Below are 19,618 nucleotides of genomic sequence, written 5' to 3' on the forward strand. Positions count from 1 at the left end.
GCTCTGCGCACATTTCCGCAAGTCCCACACGCACGCTGCCACCCTGCGGACACTGCAACATCGGTTTCATCTGCCAGTGCACCGATTGCTGTGCGACGTGCCCACACAGTGGAACTCTACGCTCCACATGTTGGCCAGGCTCTATGAGCAGCATAGAGCTATTGTGGAATACCAACTCCAACATGGGCAGCGTAGTGGGAGTCAGCCTCCTCAATTATTTACAGAAGAGTGGGCCTGGTTGGCAGACATCTGCCAGGTCCTTGGAAACTTTGAGGAGTCTACCCAGATGGTGAGCGGGGATGCTGCAATCATTAGCGTCACCATTCCTCTGCTATGCCTCTTGAGAAGTTCCCTGCAAAGCATAAAGGCAGACGCTTTGGAATCGGAAACGGAGGCGGGGGAAGACAGTATGTCGCTGGATAGTCAGAGCAACCTCATGTCTATATTTCAGCGTGTTGAGGAGGAGGGGGAGGAGCATGAGGAGGAGGGGGAAGAGACAGCTTGGCCCACTGCTGAGGGGACAGATGCTGCTTGCCTGTCATCCTTTCAGCGTGTATGGCCAGAGGAGGAGGAGGAGGAGGAGGGGGAGGAGCATGAGGAGGAGGGGGAAGAGACTGCTTGGCCCACTGCTGAGGGTACAGATGCAGCTTGCCTGTCATCCTTTCAGCGTGTATGGCCAGAGGAGGAGGAGGAGGAGGAGGATCCTGAAAGTGATCTTCCGAGTGAGGACAGCCATGTGTTGCGTACAGGTACCCTGGCACACATGGCTGTCTTCATGTTAGGATGCCTTTCTCGTGACCCTCGCGTTTCACGCATTATGGCCACTACGGATTACTGGGTGTACACACTGCTCGACCCACGGTATAAGGAGAACCTTTCCACTCTCATTCCCGAAGAGGAAAGGGGTTCGAGAATGATGCTATACCACAGGGCGCTGGTGGACAAACTGATGGTAAACTTCCCATCCGACAGCGCTAGTGGCCGAAGGCGCATTTCCATGGCCCAGGTAGCAGGGGAGGTGCTGAGATCAGGCAGCATGTACAGCGCTGGCAGGGGAACATTCTCCAAGGCCTTTGCCAGCTTTATGGCTCCCCAGCAAGACTGTGTCACCGATCCCCAGTCAAGGCTGAGTTGGCGGGAGCACTGTAAAAGGATGGTGAGGGAGTACGTAGCCGATCGCACGACCATCCTCGGTGACGCCTCTGCCCCCTACAACTACTGGGTGTCGAAGCTGGACACGTGGCCTGAACTCGCGCTGTATGCCATGGAGGTGCTTGCTTGTCCTGCGGCTAGCGTCTTGTCAGAGAGTGTGTTTAGTGTGGCTGGGGGAATCATCACGGATAAGCGTACCCACCTGTCAACCGACAGTGCCGACAGGCTTACACTCATCAAGATGAACAAAGCCTGGATTTCCCCAGACTTCTCTTCTCCACCAGCGGACAGCAGCGATACCTAAACAATACGTAGGCTGCACCCGCGGATGGAAGCATCGTTCTCTATCACCATCCAAAACGGGGACCTTTTTGCTTCATCTATCTGTGTATAATATTTCTCCTCCTCCGCCTGCTCCTCCTCCTGAAACCTCACATAATCACGCCGAACGGGCAATTTTTCTTAGGCCCACAAGGCTCAGTCATATAATTTTTCTAAACAATTTTTATACGTTTCAATGCTCATTAAAGCGTTGAAACTTTCACCTCAACCAATTTTTATTTTTACTGGGCTGCCTCCAGGTCTAGTTAGTTACCAATTAAGCCACATTAACCAAAGTGATTAATGGGTTTCACCTGCCCTCTTGGTTGGGCATGGGCAATTTTTCTCAGATACATTAGTACTGTTGGTACACCAATTTTTGGGGGCCCTCGCCTACAGTGTAATCCAATTAATTTTTTGCCCACCTGCATTACAGCTGACGTAACATCAGCTGTGTTGGGCACTGCAATGGGATATATTTATGTACCGCCGGTGGCTTCCTGGCACCCACCCATGCTGTCGGTCCACCGGGAGTTGTAACTGCATGTGTCCACTTCTAAAGAACCCGAGTCTGACTGGGGCATGCAGTGTGGGCTGAAGCCCACCTGCATTAAACATGAATTTATTACCTCAGCTGTGATGGGCAATGCAATGGTATATATTAATGTACCGCCGGTGGCTTCCTGGCACCCACCCATGCTGTCGGTCCATAGGGAGTTGTAACTACATGTGTCCACTTCTAAAGAACCCCAGTCTGACTGGGGCATGCAGTGTGGGCCGAAGCCCACCTGCATTAAACATGAATTTATTACCTCAGCTGTGATGGGCAATGCAATGGGATATATTTATGTACCGCCGGTGGGTTCCAGGGAGGCACCCATGCTGTGGGTGCACAGGGAGTTGTAACTGCATGTGTCCACTTCTAAAGAACCCCGGTCTGACTGGGGCATGCGGTGTGGGCCGAAGCCCACCTGCATTAAACATCACATTATTACCTCAGCTGTGATGGGCAATGCAATGGGATATATTAATGTACCGCCGGTGGCTTCCTGGCACCCACCCATGCTGTCGGTCCACAGGGACTTCACAATAGGGAGTTGTACCTGCCTGTGTCTATGAATTAAAAACCCCGGTCAGGTTGGGGCATGCAGTGTGGGCCGAAGCCCACCTGCATTTAATCTGACGTTAGCTCTGCTGTCCAGGGCACTGCAATGGGATACATTTATGTACAGCCGGTGGGTTCCAGGGAGCCACCCATGCTGTGGGTGCACACGGAATTCCCATTGCGGAGTTGTACCTGCCTGTGACTATTTATAAAAAACCGCGGTCTGGCTGGGGCATGCAGACACCTTGACAGAATGAATAGTGTGTGGCACATAGGTTCCCCATTGCTATGCCCATGTGTGCAGCTCCAGATGGAGGTGGCACAGGATTGCATTTCTCATTGCTTCTGTACAGCATTGTGGACTATCGCCCCGCCCCTTTTAAAGAGGGTCGCTGCCTAGCCGTGCCAACCCTCTGCAGTGTGTGCCTGCTTTTCCTCTGGCAGACGCACTTATAAATAGACATGAGGGTGGCGTGGCATGAGGGCAGCTGAAGGCTGGGCAGGGACAGTTTGGTGTGCGCTGTGGACACTGGGTCGTGGGGGGGGGGGGGTTTGGGCAGCATGTAACCCAGGAGAAGTGGCAGCGGAGTGTCATGCAGGCAGTGATTGTGCTTTGTTGGAGGTAGTGTGGTGCTTAGCTAAGGTATGCATTGCTAATGAGGGCTTTTCAGAAGTAAAAGTTGTTGGGGGGGGGCCCACTCTTGCCGCTATTGTGGCTTAATAGTGGGACCTGGGAACTTGAGATGCAGCCCAACATGTAGCCCCTCGCCTGCCCTATCCGTTGCTGTGTCGTTTCCATCACTTTCTTGGGTTTTGCAGATTTTCACAAATGAAAACCTTAGCAAGCATCGGCGATATACAAAAATGCTCGGGTCGCCCATTGACTTCAATGGGGTTCGTTATTCAAAACGAACCCTCGAGCATCGCGAAAAGTTCGTCTCGAGTAACGAGCACCCGAGCATTTTGGTGCTCGCTCATCTCTATTAAAGGAGATGTCTCGAGGAAGCAGTGAATTTTTTTTTTTGCCCAGTCCCCCTAATTAAGCATACATTATTAAGCCCCCCTGTAAATGACTTTTCTAGCTGGTTCGTACTTACCGTTCCAGCGTTTCAGCAACTTATAAAAGTTTCCCCAAGATGGCCGCCGGCTCTTTTCCCGTCGCTTGCTGCAGCCCGACGTGCGCGCTTCCGAGACGCTGCCAGCTGTTTCTCCATGGCAACCAGACGCCCTGCAGCCGCCGACCAGTCACCCACCGCCAGGCAGCAGGTAACCGGCGCTAGCCCCCGGCTCCCCAGCGCTACGCTCCCGGCTCCCCAGCGCTACGCTCCCGGCTCCCCAGCGCTACGCTCCCGGCTCCCCAGCGCTAGACCCTGACAACAGACGAAGGCCCCGGAGCCCAGCGCTAGGTTCCGGAGCCCAGGTGAAGGCCCCGGAGCCCAGCGCTAGGCCCTGTAGCCCAGCGCTAGGCCCCGGAGCCCAGCGCTAGGTTCCGGAGCCCAGCGCTAGATTCCGGAGCCCAGGTGAAGGCCCCGGAGCCCAGCGCTAGGTTCCGGAGCCCAGTTGAAGCCCCCGGAGCCCAGCGCTAGGCCCCGGAGCCCAGCGCTAGGTTCCGGGGCCTTCACCTGGGCTCCGGAACCTAGCGCTGGGCTCCGGAACCTAGCGCTGTGGCCCGGGACCTTCACCTGTTAGAGAAGATCACCCCCCGACCCATCACTTACCTGGGCGGCTTCTCGGGGCTGCTGGGCTGGGCTGGGCTGGGCTTCTCCGCTGGGCAGCTCCAGTTTCTGCACCTTCCTCTAACAGAGGATGGTACAGAATGGCCGCTCCAGCGCGCTCCCGAGCAGTGACAGCTCGTCTGCGCATGCGCAGAAGAGCTGTAGCGGGGAGCACACTGAAGCGGCTCGTGCTGAAAGGAGAAGACCGGACTGCGCAAGCGCGTCTAAAAAAGCAAGCTGCCAGCGAATTTAGACGGAACCATGGAGACGAGGACGCTAGCAACGGAGCAGGTAAGTGGAATAACTTCTGTATGGCTCATATTTAATGCACGATGTATATTACAAAGTGCATTAATATGGCCATACGGAAGTGTATAACCCCACTTGGTTTCGCGAGACCACCCCTTTAAATAACTATTAAACTATAGTTTAATTTTTTTTTTAATAATCAGAGGCCCCTTTTGGCTTTTACTCACGTGAGAGTACAGAATAAAACATGCAAGATAGTCTGGTTTATATGGCATGTTAACTTTGTTAGAGGAACGGTGTGATGTTTTACTACAGTGTTGCTCTTGGCAAGAGTAGTTCCGCTTTATTCCCTAGTGGCTGATCAGATTAAGTATGGGAATGTAGCTAGTGAAGCGATACAGTACAGTATGTCCGCACTAGTTTATACAGAATTCATTCAAATCATAAGAAGACTGTTCATTACGGCATCAAACTTTCCTATTAACAATATTTTGCAAACTCTGCTTTTTAATAGCATGTTTTCCAGATTTAGAAATTACAGCATTTTAATATCACTTTTGTATGTTTCTTGCAGTTATGAATATTAATGTTCTACTGAAAAATGCTGTCGAGTTTTTGGATCAGTTTTATGAAAAAAGAAGATTGGTAATTATATCCACCCCTACTGCGGCTGACTTTTACTACAAGTTACAAGTGGGAACGCTTCAGGTACAGAAAGAAAATGCAACTTTTTTTTTTGTTACTGATTTGAAATAGTGAATTGCATTATCATTAATAATCTTCTATATATCCGCTATCGGAATCTTTCCGTTCAGGCTTGGAATACAAGACAAATCACTTTCAAATCACATCCCGTTTTAATTAGCCTCATAACTCTACCTTGAGTCAGTGATGTCCAACCCTCTTACAATGGAGGAGTCTTTGAAAAGTAGTCCCTCTTCCACAGAATCCCTACTCGCATTGCTACCCCAAAGAAGCTTTGTGTAGGGCAGGTAAATCATTTTACTATTCTATGTCCCGGTTAGAATTGCTATATGCTTTGCTTGACCGCATACCATGTATCTATGGTCAGGATAAAAAAAGATGACCAGTCATACTGTAAAAGTTGCTGTAGAAACTCAAAACAGGAAACTCCATTTAGGAAATATTGACCTTGTGGGCTCCTGCACACGAGTATATGCCTATATACGCTCGCGAGAGCATGAGTGATTGCCCTATGAATGGAGAACTATCCATGTGTTCTCCTGAGCATATCCACGCTGCTCACTGTACTTTTTTGCACCAGTAGATCAGCCTAATTAGTGTTATCAATGAATTATGTGCGCGATTTCTTGCAGATAGGGTGCACATTTGCACACCCCCATAGACTCCTGTGGTGCCTTGGGTGCACAGAAATAGAGCATGTTGCATATTTTTTGCACGAGCAGAAAAGCTGAATGTGAAAAAACCCATTGACATTAATGGGTTCTATTGTCAGTGGTTTGCGCAAGCGATTTTCCGTGAAAATTCATGCAAAATTGCCTATTTAAAGGAGCCTTAATAATGTGGGGAAAAGTTAAGTCACAGAGCAAGGTAGCTACAGGAACAGAGACATAACCTAATTCAAAATCTATAACAGCACCCCCCCAACTTCACATGGAACTTACAGTTAATACTATTAGCTTCAACTATTGTGTCACTTCAGACACCAGAGCTAAGGTACAACTTCAGCCTCTGAATTTCATATATTTAGGATCCTCAAAATACACACAGTGATGTCACTGCTCAGAAATAATTCTTAGGATGGCTTCACATTGGTATAAGTGGATTTATGCACGCCAGAGAGCTGCCTTTTTGTGGAATGAACAATACTTTTTTTTTGCATGTGCATCAGCATATTTTACGGTACTTTTTGCATCTGCAGTGTGTTTGCAAACAAAGACACACCAATTGTAATTGTAATAGCTAATTAGTGTTAATGAGTTCCAGGCATGTTTTTTTCAGCGGAATTAAGCAGTGTTTCACGCATCTTCTTGCATATTGCGCGTGTATTTGCGTACCTCCCATTGATTTTTATGGGGACGTTTGGGGCAGCATTATTGGCCTTTTTACATAAAAAACATTGTAACACTAAAATCAGAGTGTTGCCTATGCCTACACCAACCAGTCTGATTCCTGCTTTTCAAAGCAGGGTTAAGAAATGATCTATTGCTATGGGCAACACTGATATTTTTTGTTAGAACATTTTTTGTGCCAAGGACCTTCAGATTTATAATGATGACATCAGCAGGGAGACCCGGAGTCATTAGCGGGTGAGGAGCAGGGAGAGGTGAATATCAGCTGCTTTGTTATTTCACACCATGTTGACCAATTGAGTTTCCCTTCATATAACTCGAATAACCCCTTTAAGGTTTCGAAAAGTGTTAAGAAAAGGGCCCTGACTCTAAATGAAGCCAAAAGATTTTCATAAAAAATATTGGTGTAAATTAATGTCTGCCACGAAATGGCATAAACAATAGAAAAATGTCCACTAAAGAGTTGTAGTAAATGCGTCATGATAAATTTAACGCAGTTTTCACCTATTTAAGGCACCATAACACACTATTGATGAATCTCTCCTATTCTGTTTCTCCTTTTATTAGCTTATTGTATTAGTAGGCTATCTTTGTGTATTTTTTATGCTTATTAGTTATTTTCTTTTTGTTTTCTTCTAGCAAGCTCAGTGTGGCTTAGACGTAAGACATGTGACAGTCATTGAATTATTTGGTGTATACCCAACTTACATAGGAAGAATAGGACGCAGGCTGCTCCCTCCTGCCATAGGATTACAGCTGAGGTATGCAATAATTTGAATAGTATCCGTAAAACCTGTGCACTTGACATACTGATGCAGGAGGAGGTAAACAATGAATGGCTATATCAGTGGAATTTTGCTCCTTTTGTCAAAACGTTGCAGAATCAACATATACGAAATTTCAAAGTTGTAACAGTAAGGGCCCCTTTAAGATGAGCTGATTCATCCTTTGAACCAGTGAATGATGTCACCGCTAGCTTGTTCGCTCTTGTGCAACCTGCTTAGACAGCCAGATACATCAAGTGATAAATCGTTCAGTCTTTCACATTCGCTGTACAAGTGAATGAGAACGACTGAACAAGCGCTGTTTAAACCAAATGATAAGTGAACGAGCCGACAAAGATTTTTATCCCTGCATAAAATGAACGACGAGAAAAAGCCAATGATTATCATTCGTCCTTCAGTCGTTGGCTCATGTTTAGACTGAATTATTATTGTTCACTTTCGCTCATTTGAACAATTTTTCGCACGTTTGAACAATAATTGTTCTGTTAAAAAAGCACCGTTACGAAGCTGTACACAAGGCTTTAAGGCCCTTTTAAATAGAACCATTATTGTTTAAAAAAATCACTCAAATGAGTGAAAGTGAACGATAATCTTTCAGTCTAAACGTGAGCCAACAGCCAAATAACAAGTGGTAATCGTTCAGTTTTCTTGGTTGACCCAGCCAATGATGTGTCTGCCTGTATAAACAAGCTGCCCGAGTGAACTCTGCCATCATTTGCTCGTTCAAACGACAAATCAGCTCATCTAAACTAACTCTTAGGCCTCCCTCACACAGGTGCTTTTGTACCGCATTTAGTGCTGCCTTTTTAGCGCTGCGCTAAACGCTGTATAACGCTCCCATTCATTTCAATGGGACTATTCACACAAGCTTTGAAAGCGATGCATGTTCTATTTTTGGCCGGTTTCAGCTGTGCGTTGCCCATTGAAATGAATGGGCAGCGGTTTCAGCCCTGCTGAAAATGTGGCATAACTTGGTACCGCGTTTTTGACAGCGCTAAACGCAAGCTCTAGCTGCACTACAGAAAAAAAAATCAATACTCACCTATCTGGCGCCATCCGAGTCCCTACTACTGCTTTCCAGAGCTCCAGGCAGGCTTCCCTGCACTTGTCAGCACAGACAGAGCATCTTTTGCTGGTGGCAGGGTTTGAAGACTCTGTCTCCAGCAAGAGCGTGCTCTGATTGGTTCCTCGAGTGCTGGCTCAGCCAATCAGAGCCAGCACTCAATGAACCAATCACAGCCATTCAATCAATGGCTCTGATTGGTGCATCTAGAGCTCGCTCTGATTGGCTGAGCCCGTGGCTCACCCTACAATCTCTTGCTGGAGGCAGGATCTTCAAATCTTCAAACCCCCGTTATTAGGAAAAGATGTTCTGTGAGTGCTGACATGACCCCATAAGCATGGCCGGAGCTCAGGAGAGCAGCGGGAGGGACTCGGATGGCACCAAATAGGTGAGTATTGTTTTTTTCTTAACTTCTTTGGCTTCATTTTCAGCTGTGCTCATAACATAGGCAAAATGCATGCCAGCACTGCTGAAATCGCAGTAAATCCAGCGTTGAAAAACGCTGCATTTCTGCAAACGCCTGTGTGAGGGAGTTCTAAAGTGATAATTGAAAAGACCAATGTACATCCAGTTCAGTCTATTACTACAATGTTGATCCAGAAGAAGGCAAAAAAAAACAATAAGGTAGAAGCAAATTTTCACCATTTAGGGGAAAAATTCCTTCTTGATTCCAATCTGGCAATCAGAATAATCACTGACCCTTCCGCAGTAATTAGTGACTATAACATGTAATATTGTAAGAAAGGCATCCAGGTACCTCTTGTACTCTTTTATCGAATTCTCCATCACCCTATCCTCAGGCAGAGAGTTCCATAGTCTCACTGCTCTTACAGTAAAGAACCCCCTTTTGTGTCGGTGTAGAAACCTTCTTTCCCCTAGTTCAGACACAGAGGATGCATACAATCACAGTCCCGGGTATAAATAGATTATTCAAGAGATCTCTGTATTGTCCCCTAATACATTTATACATAGTTATTAGGTCGCCCCTCAGCCATCTTTTTTCTAAAGTAAACAAACCCAATTTTGATAACCTCTCTGGGTATTGTAGTCCGCCCATTACTTTAGTTGCCAAACTTTGTACCCGCTCAAGCTCTGATATGTCCTTCTTGATAACCGCTGCCCAAAACTGTACACAATATTTCATTTGTGGTCTGACAAGTGACTTGTTAAGAGGGAATACAATCATCAATCTCATCATGTGCCCCTATATCTCTTTTGCTGCACTCCATGATCCTATTTACCTTGGCAGCAGCTGCCTGACATTGGTTGCTCCAGCTTAGTTTATAGTTAACTGAAATCTACAAGTCCTTTTCTATGACAGTGTTTCCCAGTGGTTTCCCATTTTGTGTGTAATGATGACATGTATTTCCCTGCTCATGTGCGTAACCTTACATTTACTAGTGTTAAACCTCATTTGCCACTTTTCTACCCAAGCCAAGCCCACAATTTATCCAGATCAATTTGCAACTGCATTCTGTCCTCTGTTGTGGTGCTTTAGAATTCTCCTCGCTGTCAGCTCCCTGCTCGGCTTTCAAATGCCCCACCGTCAGCGCTGTGTAAGTAAGTGCTGTGACTGAATCGAGCGTCGGCTGTGGTTGGCTGGCGCTCGATCCAATCACAGCACTTACTTACACAGCGCAGACAGAGATGACAGAGCTGAGCAGAGAGGACAGCGGGGGATGACAGTGGGGAGAATTCAAACAACTTTCCGCACAGACATAGAAGCTGGCTGGGATGTGAGTATGGAAGTTTTTCTTTTTTCCCTAGTATATAGTCGAGTATAGCTAGGCTTATGCTCGAGTCACTAAGTTTTCCTAGTTTTTTTGTGGTAAAACTTATTGATTCGGCTTATACTCGGGTCAGCTAGTACTCGAGTATATATAGTACATAAATCACCATTGTGCACTAAGGGCTAATTTTTCCGTAACTATCTTTGCACCTATAACACAAATTACTTATTGCATATCCTTTACCTAGAAGGCTATAAAAAATGACAATACAAGATGTAGTGTTGCGGCAGCAAAATTACCCTTTGCATGGATAATTCTTCTTGATTCTCTTAGCCTCAAATTAATTGATGTTCTAACTCATTCATATCAATTTGTTATTCCTCTTGCTTTATTTCCTCTTTTTATGATTATGTGTTTTGCTAGTTGTTTCCCAAAATATCTATTATTTAATTGCTGAAATAACTAATCAAATTATCAGGAGTATCTGGTTGGAAGTGAGCTCTCTGGATTGCTATGAATTATTGATGATGTTTAAATTATTGAAATGTTAATATTTTAATGAGACCAAATAAAAATGTCTGTGTAGTATATATAGTAAGTAAACTGAATGATATTACCTGCTTTCTGGATATATTTGTCTTTACTTTCTATTTATTTACTTGATTAGTTGCATCTCTGTATTTTTCCAAATCTCTCTATTGAGAACGCTTCACAGACAGTACAAAATAACAGAGGTATGCATCAAATGAAATAAGGTATTAATATTACATTATCTTGGCGAGAGCCGAGCAAATCTTGCCAAAACTGAACAAAGACGATTCCGAATGTAAACATCTGGACTCATCTTTCTAATGAATAATGAAATTGCTAATGTCAGATCAGCGGTTGTGGATCCACTATGTTACTGACCAATTTGGCTTTGGGTTACTCCTGAGGGCAGCACCTAGGGTACACTGGTTTTTACCCTTTAACACCTCTGATTAGAATCTGGTATTAGCTGCAGGATCTTCCAGGCCATTACTCCAAAAGTTGTTTTAGTTTGGTGGTGGTTGATGTGGACAGGTTAGAAGCATTGTAATACGCTACCTGTGAGTACCTACTTCAGTGCCTAATCTACAAACTCAGGGTCAGGACAGATGGACTTTTTTCATAATTATGAGACAGGCAGAGGGTGGGGACAGGCAGTGAACAGATGTATCTTGGTCCAAGTACAAACCAAGAGCAGGACAGGAGAAGATGGAAAAGTTGGGTGAATCAGGTCGAACAAAGAGCCAGTTGGGATACAACATAATCATATGGAACTAATTGGTCAGGCATATTCCAGTAGAGAGGGGCACCTTAAATAAGCAATGATCTGTGTGGATTGGCTGGGAATGAGAAAGCTAGGCGTGCATGTTGGCCCTTTAAGAGGCAGGCTAAGCAGATGTATACCTCAAAGATGGCAGTGACATGAGCCCTACCCGTGGAATCCTGAAACAATCAAAAACAGGCAGAGCACCTCCTTGGATAGTATATCAAGGCTGTTACATCAAATGATAGAAGAAATCTCTCTCACCTTGCATTGTTGTGCTGAGACACAACATCTATAATTGTGCAATAATCTGCCACAGGATATGCTAGTAAATCCTATAAGTCTTCAGGACCAAGGTGACCACAAGTAAACACAAAACGCCAGTAGCTGCGCTTTTATTATGTCCACTGAGACACATTTTAGAGCTATGTTTTTGGTTTGAGGAAGGAGTGTTTAGCTTTGAAAAGTGTCTCAGTGGACATAATAAAAGTTTGAACTCTTCTATTTATTGGTTCCTGATGTTGCCTTTTCTATGACTGCTGATTGGGGAGTACAGCTACGGGCATTTTGTGTTTACTTATTAGCCCTAGCTGAACAGATAGTGTAGCACCTGATGTAGGTACCAGGAAGAGAAGGTTGAGGACAACAGAGAGGGGAGGTTAGGAGTGGCCACAGACAAGGGCCACCAACTGTAATGCCTTCACACACATTCTAGCCACTAGTAACTCATGTCTAGCAAGCTATCTAGACCAAGGGGGCTTCATTCCTGGTAGGTAGGTAACTAACTGAACTTGTTGGATTATTGTACAGTCCTTATTTCTTTAGTGCTAGCAGATGGAAGCAGTAAGGCTTCTTTCCCTTAAGCCTTGGAAAAATATCTAGTTATATACAGTATGTTAGGATTAGCTATTTTTGGGGTATTTTGGTGAGCCGCATTTTTTAAAACATAGAAGATTCTATATTAGTTACCAGTTGATAAATATGCATTAAAGGCTTTGTATAAGAAGCTACCCGAATTGTACAGGAAGCAAGCATTCTACCTTTCTCTGAATCATTTGATGCTACTTTTGCAATTAGTTTTTCTGGATTAAGAGAAAGTTAAATTCGGTGGCATATTCATCAATTAATTTAATTTACTATACTTTAGAACTTTAGTTTACTGTGTTGTGCAGAACTTAGGACTAGAGATGAGCGAGCATACTCGTTAAGGCGATTTACTCGAGAGAGAGAGCATTGCCTTTTTCGAGTACCTGCTGGCTCGTCCCTGAAGATTCAGGGGGGCCGGGGGGGTGAGCGGGGGTTGCGGAGGGGATCGGGAGGTAGAGAGAGAGATCTCTCTCACTCTCCACCCCGCTCCCCTCCGCCGCCACGCGCCGCCCCCCGCAGTCCCCCCGAATCTTCAGGGACGAGCCAGCAGGTACTCAAAAAAGGCGATGCTCTCTCGAGTAAATTGTCTTAACGAGTATGCTCGCTCATCTCTACTTAGGACATTTATTCTCATTACTTTTTCCCCCTCCAATTCTTTTCCTAAGTTTTTTTCTGCCATCTGCAGTTTTGGTGCAATCATTGGTAATACAAACCAGAAACCAGCTTCTCTGCAGTAACTCCCATGCAAGGACTGGCTGGAAACCACAACAGATACACAGGAAAAGGGAGTAGGTCCTGCATAGGATAAAAACTTTCTCTTTATTAAAAAATCCAGACAGACATAGAGTTACAAGAAGCATGTTCCGCCTTACATGTTTCAGACAAGCATGTTGCCCTTGGTCTATGATTAAGCCGCATACTTCCTGTTCCTCCATGTTTTTCTGGATTTTTAAATAAAGAGAGGATTTTTATCCTACACTGGACTTATTCCATTTCCCTATGAATCATTGGAAACAGGTCAACAGGATTGATGTTCTATTTCAAATTCACTTAAAGACCTAGTTTTTTTGTATATATAATGTTAGGGTGGTTTCACATCTGCATTGGAACCTTTGGTTGGAGGCTCCGTCACAGGATCGGCACAAAGTACCAGAAGAAAAAGCTGTGGCGGTAAAATTCTATGCAGCTGAGTGGAAAGCAAATGGACCCCATCATAATCAATGGGGTCCGTTTGGTGCTGTTCGGTTCAGTTGTAAGACAAAGCTGAGCAGGAAAATGGAACCCCCGACGCAGATGTGAAACCACTCTTATTTGTAGAATTTACACCTAATTATGTCTTATATTAACATTGAAATGAATGATTATCATGCTATGAACTCATTATAATTCATGACCTAGTAATTTTGCATTATCTACAATTTTCTTATCCCTAGACTGCTCTTAAGAATACCAGAAAGAAAATTTCAGATGGTTGTTCTGGATAAACATGGCGTAGACAAAGAAAGATATGCCATCCCTATAAACAATTCAGAACTTTTCACGCTAATTGATTCCTTCCCTCTTCGAAAAGATGAGATGAAATTTCAAGCTGAAGTAGGACACACATGTAACTGATAGACATGTATTGAACAAATTTGAATAAAGTGATGGAAAGTTGCTGCTGCATAGTCCTGCTGTACAGATTTTTGTGAATTTCATCTTTCTTTACGTTTGCTCCTTATATCACAAATGCATGATCGGTGCCAAATTTATTGCATTCATTATTAATTTCACTCTGGGGGATAAATTTAGTTTAGCAGTAAGTAAGCTACTCTTGCCGTTGTTTGGCACACTGATGACTGATCTATTGACAGTATAGGGACTGTTATAGTTGACAAAATAGAATAACTACATAGTACTATAATACTTCCCAAGTAAGGACAAGAGCAGAGACATGGACAGTCCTGGATTTTAAGCAATGTTCTTCTATCCTGACTGTGTCAAAGAAACTCCCAATTAATCTCAAATATTTCATGTTCTCAGGATTCAAGATTTGGTTAGAGTTGACTTAAAAGCAATATCTACCACCTCATAACCAAAGTCTGCAAGGAAATGTCCTAGTGGACATTACAAAGCTATCGTTCTAGCAATCGCAGTACTGATGAAAATGAACATGTGTGCATCTTCATAACCATTTTTCTTTGCTCTAATGCATTTAAAGGGACTGTTAGAAAATGATCCTCTTCTCTATGGGTCTGCTAGAGATTGCTGAGAGTTGTACGTGGCTCTCACTGAGGGTTTAAACAAATAGGTGCATGCGCAAAATATGCTTGCCACTATGGGGTGTATTTGCGTATGAACCAGTGATTTAAATTTTTTTTGACTATTCAAACTCTGCACTTTGCGCACGAGTTAAAAAAAAAAAAAGTGTGGAAAGATATGTCCTGCCCTATCTTTCTCATATGTAGTTTTTCTATGTGCGAGAAAGATAGGGCTAGTCCCGCTAGTTAAGAGTCCCTCTAGTCAAAATGAAACCATTGAAATCACACCCACAAAACAGGACAAAATCACCCTAATCTGTTTAATCCCTCAGGCATGTAGTGAGGAATGAAGCAGCAGCACAGTTCCATTCATATAGGGGGAACACGGAACTCCTTTCTAATCACCAGTGGGGGTGCCAGTTGTCTAGCCCTCATCGATCAAGCACTTATTCCCTATTCATTGGATAGGGGATAAGTATTAAATTGGCGCAACTCTTTTAATGGTCACCGGTTGTACATATAGATCTGGTAAGGTCTAATCTGTGAGTCAAATAACACAGCTATATCATAGGCACAGGATATATGTGGTATTGCTTAATGCTTTATGTACAGTTTTTTTTTACTTTTGTATTCATTAAAGGTATGCAGGTCATGGGGCTATTTAAATACTTGTACAATTTGGGATTTCCTTGAGGACACATTTTTATATATGGTAATAATGAAAGCTTTTAATAATAAAATATTTTTATGCAGAGATGCTATTGTATATTATATTGTGGAAGAGAAATATACATTATTTTCTGTGGATAATTAAAAATTACTGTTGCATGCATTGCTTGTCGTTTTTGTGTTCTTTTTCCTATTAAAGGTACTATGTGATTTCAAAGGTTACCTCTTATGTAGCAAATCAATTCTTGCTTTCCCTTGAAGTGGTAATATGGTTTCTGCAAATAAATGTTAGCCTTTGTATAATATATTTTTCTTCAAAATACGCTTTGTCTCAATTTTTCATGGTTTTCAAGATCTCTGCCATAATTCAATAGCAGCTCTTGCTAGCTCAATGGATCGCCATCTTTCCTCCACCTACGTGGAGGGTCACACATCAGTAACCCCCATCCAGGCTTGAAGTTTCGTAAAACTCATTAAATCATCTTTTATTTTGACACATTAACAGGAAGCATAATACAATCTTCGTACTGTTGTCATATGTCACAGTAAACACCTACACATGCACATTCCTGGCCATCTGGCCGCTAACTAAACAGTTTTGTATCTGTCTACCATATAGGCCTGGCGCCTCAAACACATAGCAATGTCCATCAACTTTTACCCATCCAGGGTGTCAACATGGGGGCCGTCTACCACTGACAGATTTGTTCAAGACGAGAAGAGATAGTGGTAGAGTTCCTTTATTTATAGGATTAATATTCCATACAAGAAATGGAGTGAGGTGCTATCTGCGCATTATTGCCAACCATATATATAGAGCATAGCGTGTAGACTGAGTGGAGAAAGAAAAATTTGAGGACTTAATTGGCGCAACGCTCACAAAATAATATTTAAATGAGTATTATGCCTGATTCTTCTTCATCAATAGAAAAAAATAAAAAAAACATATGGAAAGTATACAAATAGGCAAATCGTGAGTCCCCATGGAGACAGGGCCAAACTAAGTGATGGGAATCTGTACAGCGCTGTTGAATATGTTTGTGCTATATAAATCCATAAAATAAATAAGTAAAAGCATTGGAAAGTTCTATAACTTTTCATTATACAAAAAGCAACATTCATTTACTGAAAACGTAAAACCTTTTTAAGTGCTTTAGATTAGGAGAAAGTAAGGTGTTATGTGCTATTTTACATTTACAAATCTGGGTTGATTGATTATTATATCCTAACATGTAAACCTTGATTTGAAAGATACACTTGATAAGGGCAGCATAGTTTTTCCATAGTCTAAAGGTGCTTTTAGACGGAAAGATAATCATCATTCAAAAAAATCGATCAAGCAAGCGAAAGTGAATGATAGTCATTCGCTTTTTGTTTGTCTGTTTTCTGCAGCCATAAAAATCATCGTTAGCTTGTTCACGTATTACTGAACCAGCGCTCGTTCAGTACTTCTCTTTCACTTATGCAGCGAATTCGAAAGACTGAACAATTTTTTCGTTTGAACCAGCCAACGGTGCATCTGCCTGTCTAAACAGGCTGTCCGAGCGAACGAGCTAGCGGTGATGGCACTCGCCAGTTCAAACAATAAGACACAAGTGACAGCGGAGGGGGAGAGTGGCCCACACCTGGAGCTTGAGCACTGCAGCAGATACTTTAAATTGTTCCGTAGGCCACCCCCAGGCTCCTCTTCACAGCTCCAGCTGGGTGCATCCCTTGACCAATGTCAGTACCAATAGTAGACTACATTATTAGTGGTTTGAGTGGACACTAGGGGGCCCATGGCCACTCAAACTGCCCACAGACTCGGAATACATCAGCCATAGTTGATGTGGGAAAGGAGGGATGGGTGGTTGCTGGTAGCTCCTTTTTTTCAGTCGAGAAGCAGTCGGTTTGGTTGCCTGCCCTTCTTCATTAAAGAAAAATTGAGAAACTGACCCAATTTTTGGTCAAAATCGCGGGGAACTCAAATTTCTTAAATTTCCAAAAATGCCTTCTGCAGAGGTCATAGTACAGCCAATCAGTAGCCAGGACACATTGATGATGTCACCAGATGTATCCTCCATCTTGCATATGGGCAGCAGTTTCATTGGATGCCTGCATTGCATGATCTAGCCATACATAACATAGGCACAGTGTAATCAGCGGCCAGTTTACAGCTGACCACAAGACAGGGAAGCTGCATCACGTTTATATGTCTATATAAAACGTGGTCTGTTCCTAGGGAAAGATATTTTGCAGAGTATATATTCTTGTTTATGCTATATCTTGTATACCAACAGAGTAGTTAAACAGGGTTGTATTGGAAGTACCAAAGAAAGAGACTGCATAACATTTATATGCCTAAACAAAGTCTGTGCATTTGGTAGAAGGTATATCTCTGCTGCTGTTGTTGAATATAGCTCCAAAGCAGACAGACAAACTAAGTTTTGGCGTGGGGAATATTGTAGTTCTCCATTTGTGGCCTTAAACATTGTTCAAAGTTGAAGCCACTACAAATTAATGGCAGTTTTTACACAGTGTGGACAGGGGAATTAAATTACGCTGTGCAAAACAGGGACAGCTCCCAATATCCAATTTATATTGTGTGGCCTTCTGCTCTAATATATTGAGCCACCCAGGGATTGCAGCCCAGTTAGTTGTCAGTTGTTTGGTGAATATAAACTAAAAAGAATCCCAAACAGGGAAACAGAAAATACAAATAGTTTGACTACGTCAGGCCTTATGCAGCTAGCTACCTGTGGTTTTCTGCAAACTACAAAGTAAGCTGATAAGTTTCATAAACTACACTAAAAAGCAAACGAAAAAAAAAACAATTAAAAAAAAGAATAAGAAGGAGATATGAAGAAAGCAAGGGGTAGTGGATGTGATGGTAGTGGTGGTGGAGGTGGTAGAGGACAGGCCAAGTTCACACTTCCAAGTGACTCCCACTGAAGCTACAGCTCCATGTTACGTAGGAGGTGGGGCAAGCCCACTACCATTCTTTAGAAGTAGTTCTGCCCATGCGTTACATCCGCAGCACACAGATTAGGTTGTGGAGTGACATTACATGCCTTAAACTACCACCACCTCCTCCTCTTCCTCTCAGTCGCAGGCACGCAACAGTTATTCTGCACCAGTCGGCCATGAGTATTCCTCCTCTACTTCACCCAATGCCAATTTCCTTGCACAGTCTGAAGCAGACCACATGGATCAGTTTGAGGAGCTGTTTGATCATTCAGTGTCATGGGTGTCAAATGGACAGTCCAAACAACCAGAGGTAAAAGACCAAGAATGAATGCACAGATGCCAAAACGATTTTTTTCCTACAAAGAGGAAGATGAGGGTGAGTCAGTACGTGCGGTCAGTCGTCCACAGACAATATGTACTCAGGGGGATGTGTAAATGGAGGTGCCAGCTCTTGGTGCTCACTGTACAGAGTCCACTCAGGAGGAGAAGGATGCCAAAAAAGGAAGTGGAAAAAAGTAAAGTACTTGATCTAACATGGAAAGGCAGGGAGAGTCATCATAGCAGCTTGAAGGTGGAGGAGGAAGAGGTGGATATTGCAAAGCAGCACCCTGAGAAAACAGGGAGTAGAGTGTAGCAGAATAACAAAAGGGCCGTACCATCACCATTAACTACTACTAGATTCTACAGCACCAACATCAGGTCACACCTAGGTCTGCTCACAGAACTTTCTCAGCCTAGGCATACATTGAAACTGCACGTGATGACAGAAGAGCGGTCATCTGTAAGATCTAAGGTAAGCGTTTTAAAAATGGCAAGAACGTAATTAACCTTGAGGGCTTATTTAGACGACCGTATATTGGCTCCTTTTTCACGCCGAGCCGATATACGGTGTCCTTGTCTGCGGGGGGTGGGGGGAGAATGGAAGAGCCAGGAGCAGGAACTGAGTTCCAGCCCCGTCCCGCCCCTCCCATTGCAAATAGTGGCGAGGGGCAGGGAAGGGGCGGGAGCTCAGTGCCTGCTCCTGGCTCTTCTATCCTCCCCCCCTGCAGACAAGGACACCGTATATCGGCTCGGCGTGAAAACCGAGCCGATATACGGTCATCTAAATAAGCCCTAACACAACATATATGAACAGACACATGGATTCACACCACCTGTTGCCTTGTAGAACCCACCTAGGTCAGAGGACAGTCAGCCACATACTGCTTCCTCTTTCACTGCTGTAGCTGCTTCTTCCTGTTTATGCAGTAGCCTCCGAGCACAGAGAACCAGTTTTATGTAGGGGCAGTAGTATGACTACTTCAGGCTTCTCCTCCACAATTGATGACCAGGCTGAAGGCTTCAGATTCAGGAGTGCGAAACAGAGAGCAGAAGTTGAGCTACCACCATTACCACCATCTTCACTTACATTGACATCTACTCCATATTCCC

At 44.0% G+C, this 19,618-nt stretch overlaps 1 protein-coding gene across 2 annotated transcripts in view; it reads left to right on the forward strand.

The window, feature by feature from the left end:
• The window catches only part of SRPX (sushi repeat containing protein X-linked), a 156,767-nt gene extending 141,363 nt beyond the window's left edge, over positions 1-15,404 (forward strand). For both annotated transcript variants that reach the window (XM_066599953.1, XM_066599952.1), the window contains 3 exons: positions 5,117-5,250; positions 7,236-7,357; positions 13,766-15,404. In XM_066599953.1, coding sequence (XP_066456050.1) covers positions 5,117-5,250; positions 7,236-7,357; positions 13,766-13,946 — 437 coding nt within the window. In that variant the 3' untranslated portion in view covers positions 13,947-15,404. The remainder of the gene's footprint in view (positions 1-5,116; positions 5,251-7,235; positions 7,358-13,765) is intronic.
• Positions 15,405-19,618: the final 4,214 nt, after the last annotated feature.

Source organism: Eleutherodactylus coqui, chromosome 4, assembly GCF_035609145.1.
Source record: "Eleutherodactylus coqui strain aEleCoq1 chromosome 4, aEleCoq1.hap1, whole genome shotgun sequence".
Taxonomy (NCBI): Eukaryota; Metazoa; Chordata; class Amphibia; order Anura; family Eleutherodactylidae; genus Eleutherodactylus; species Eleutherodactylus coqui.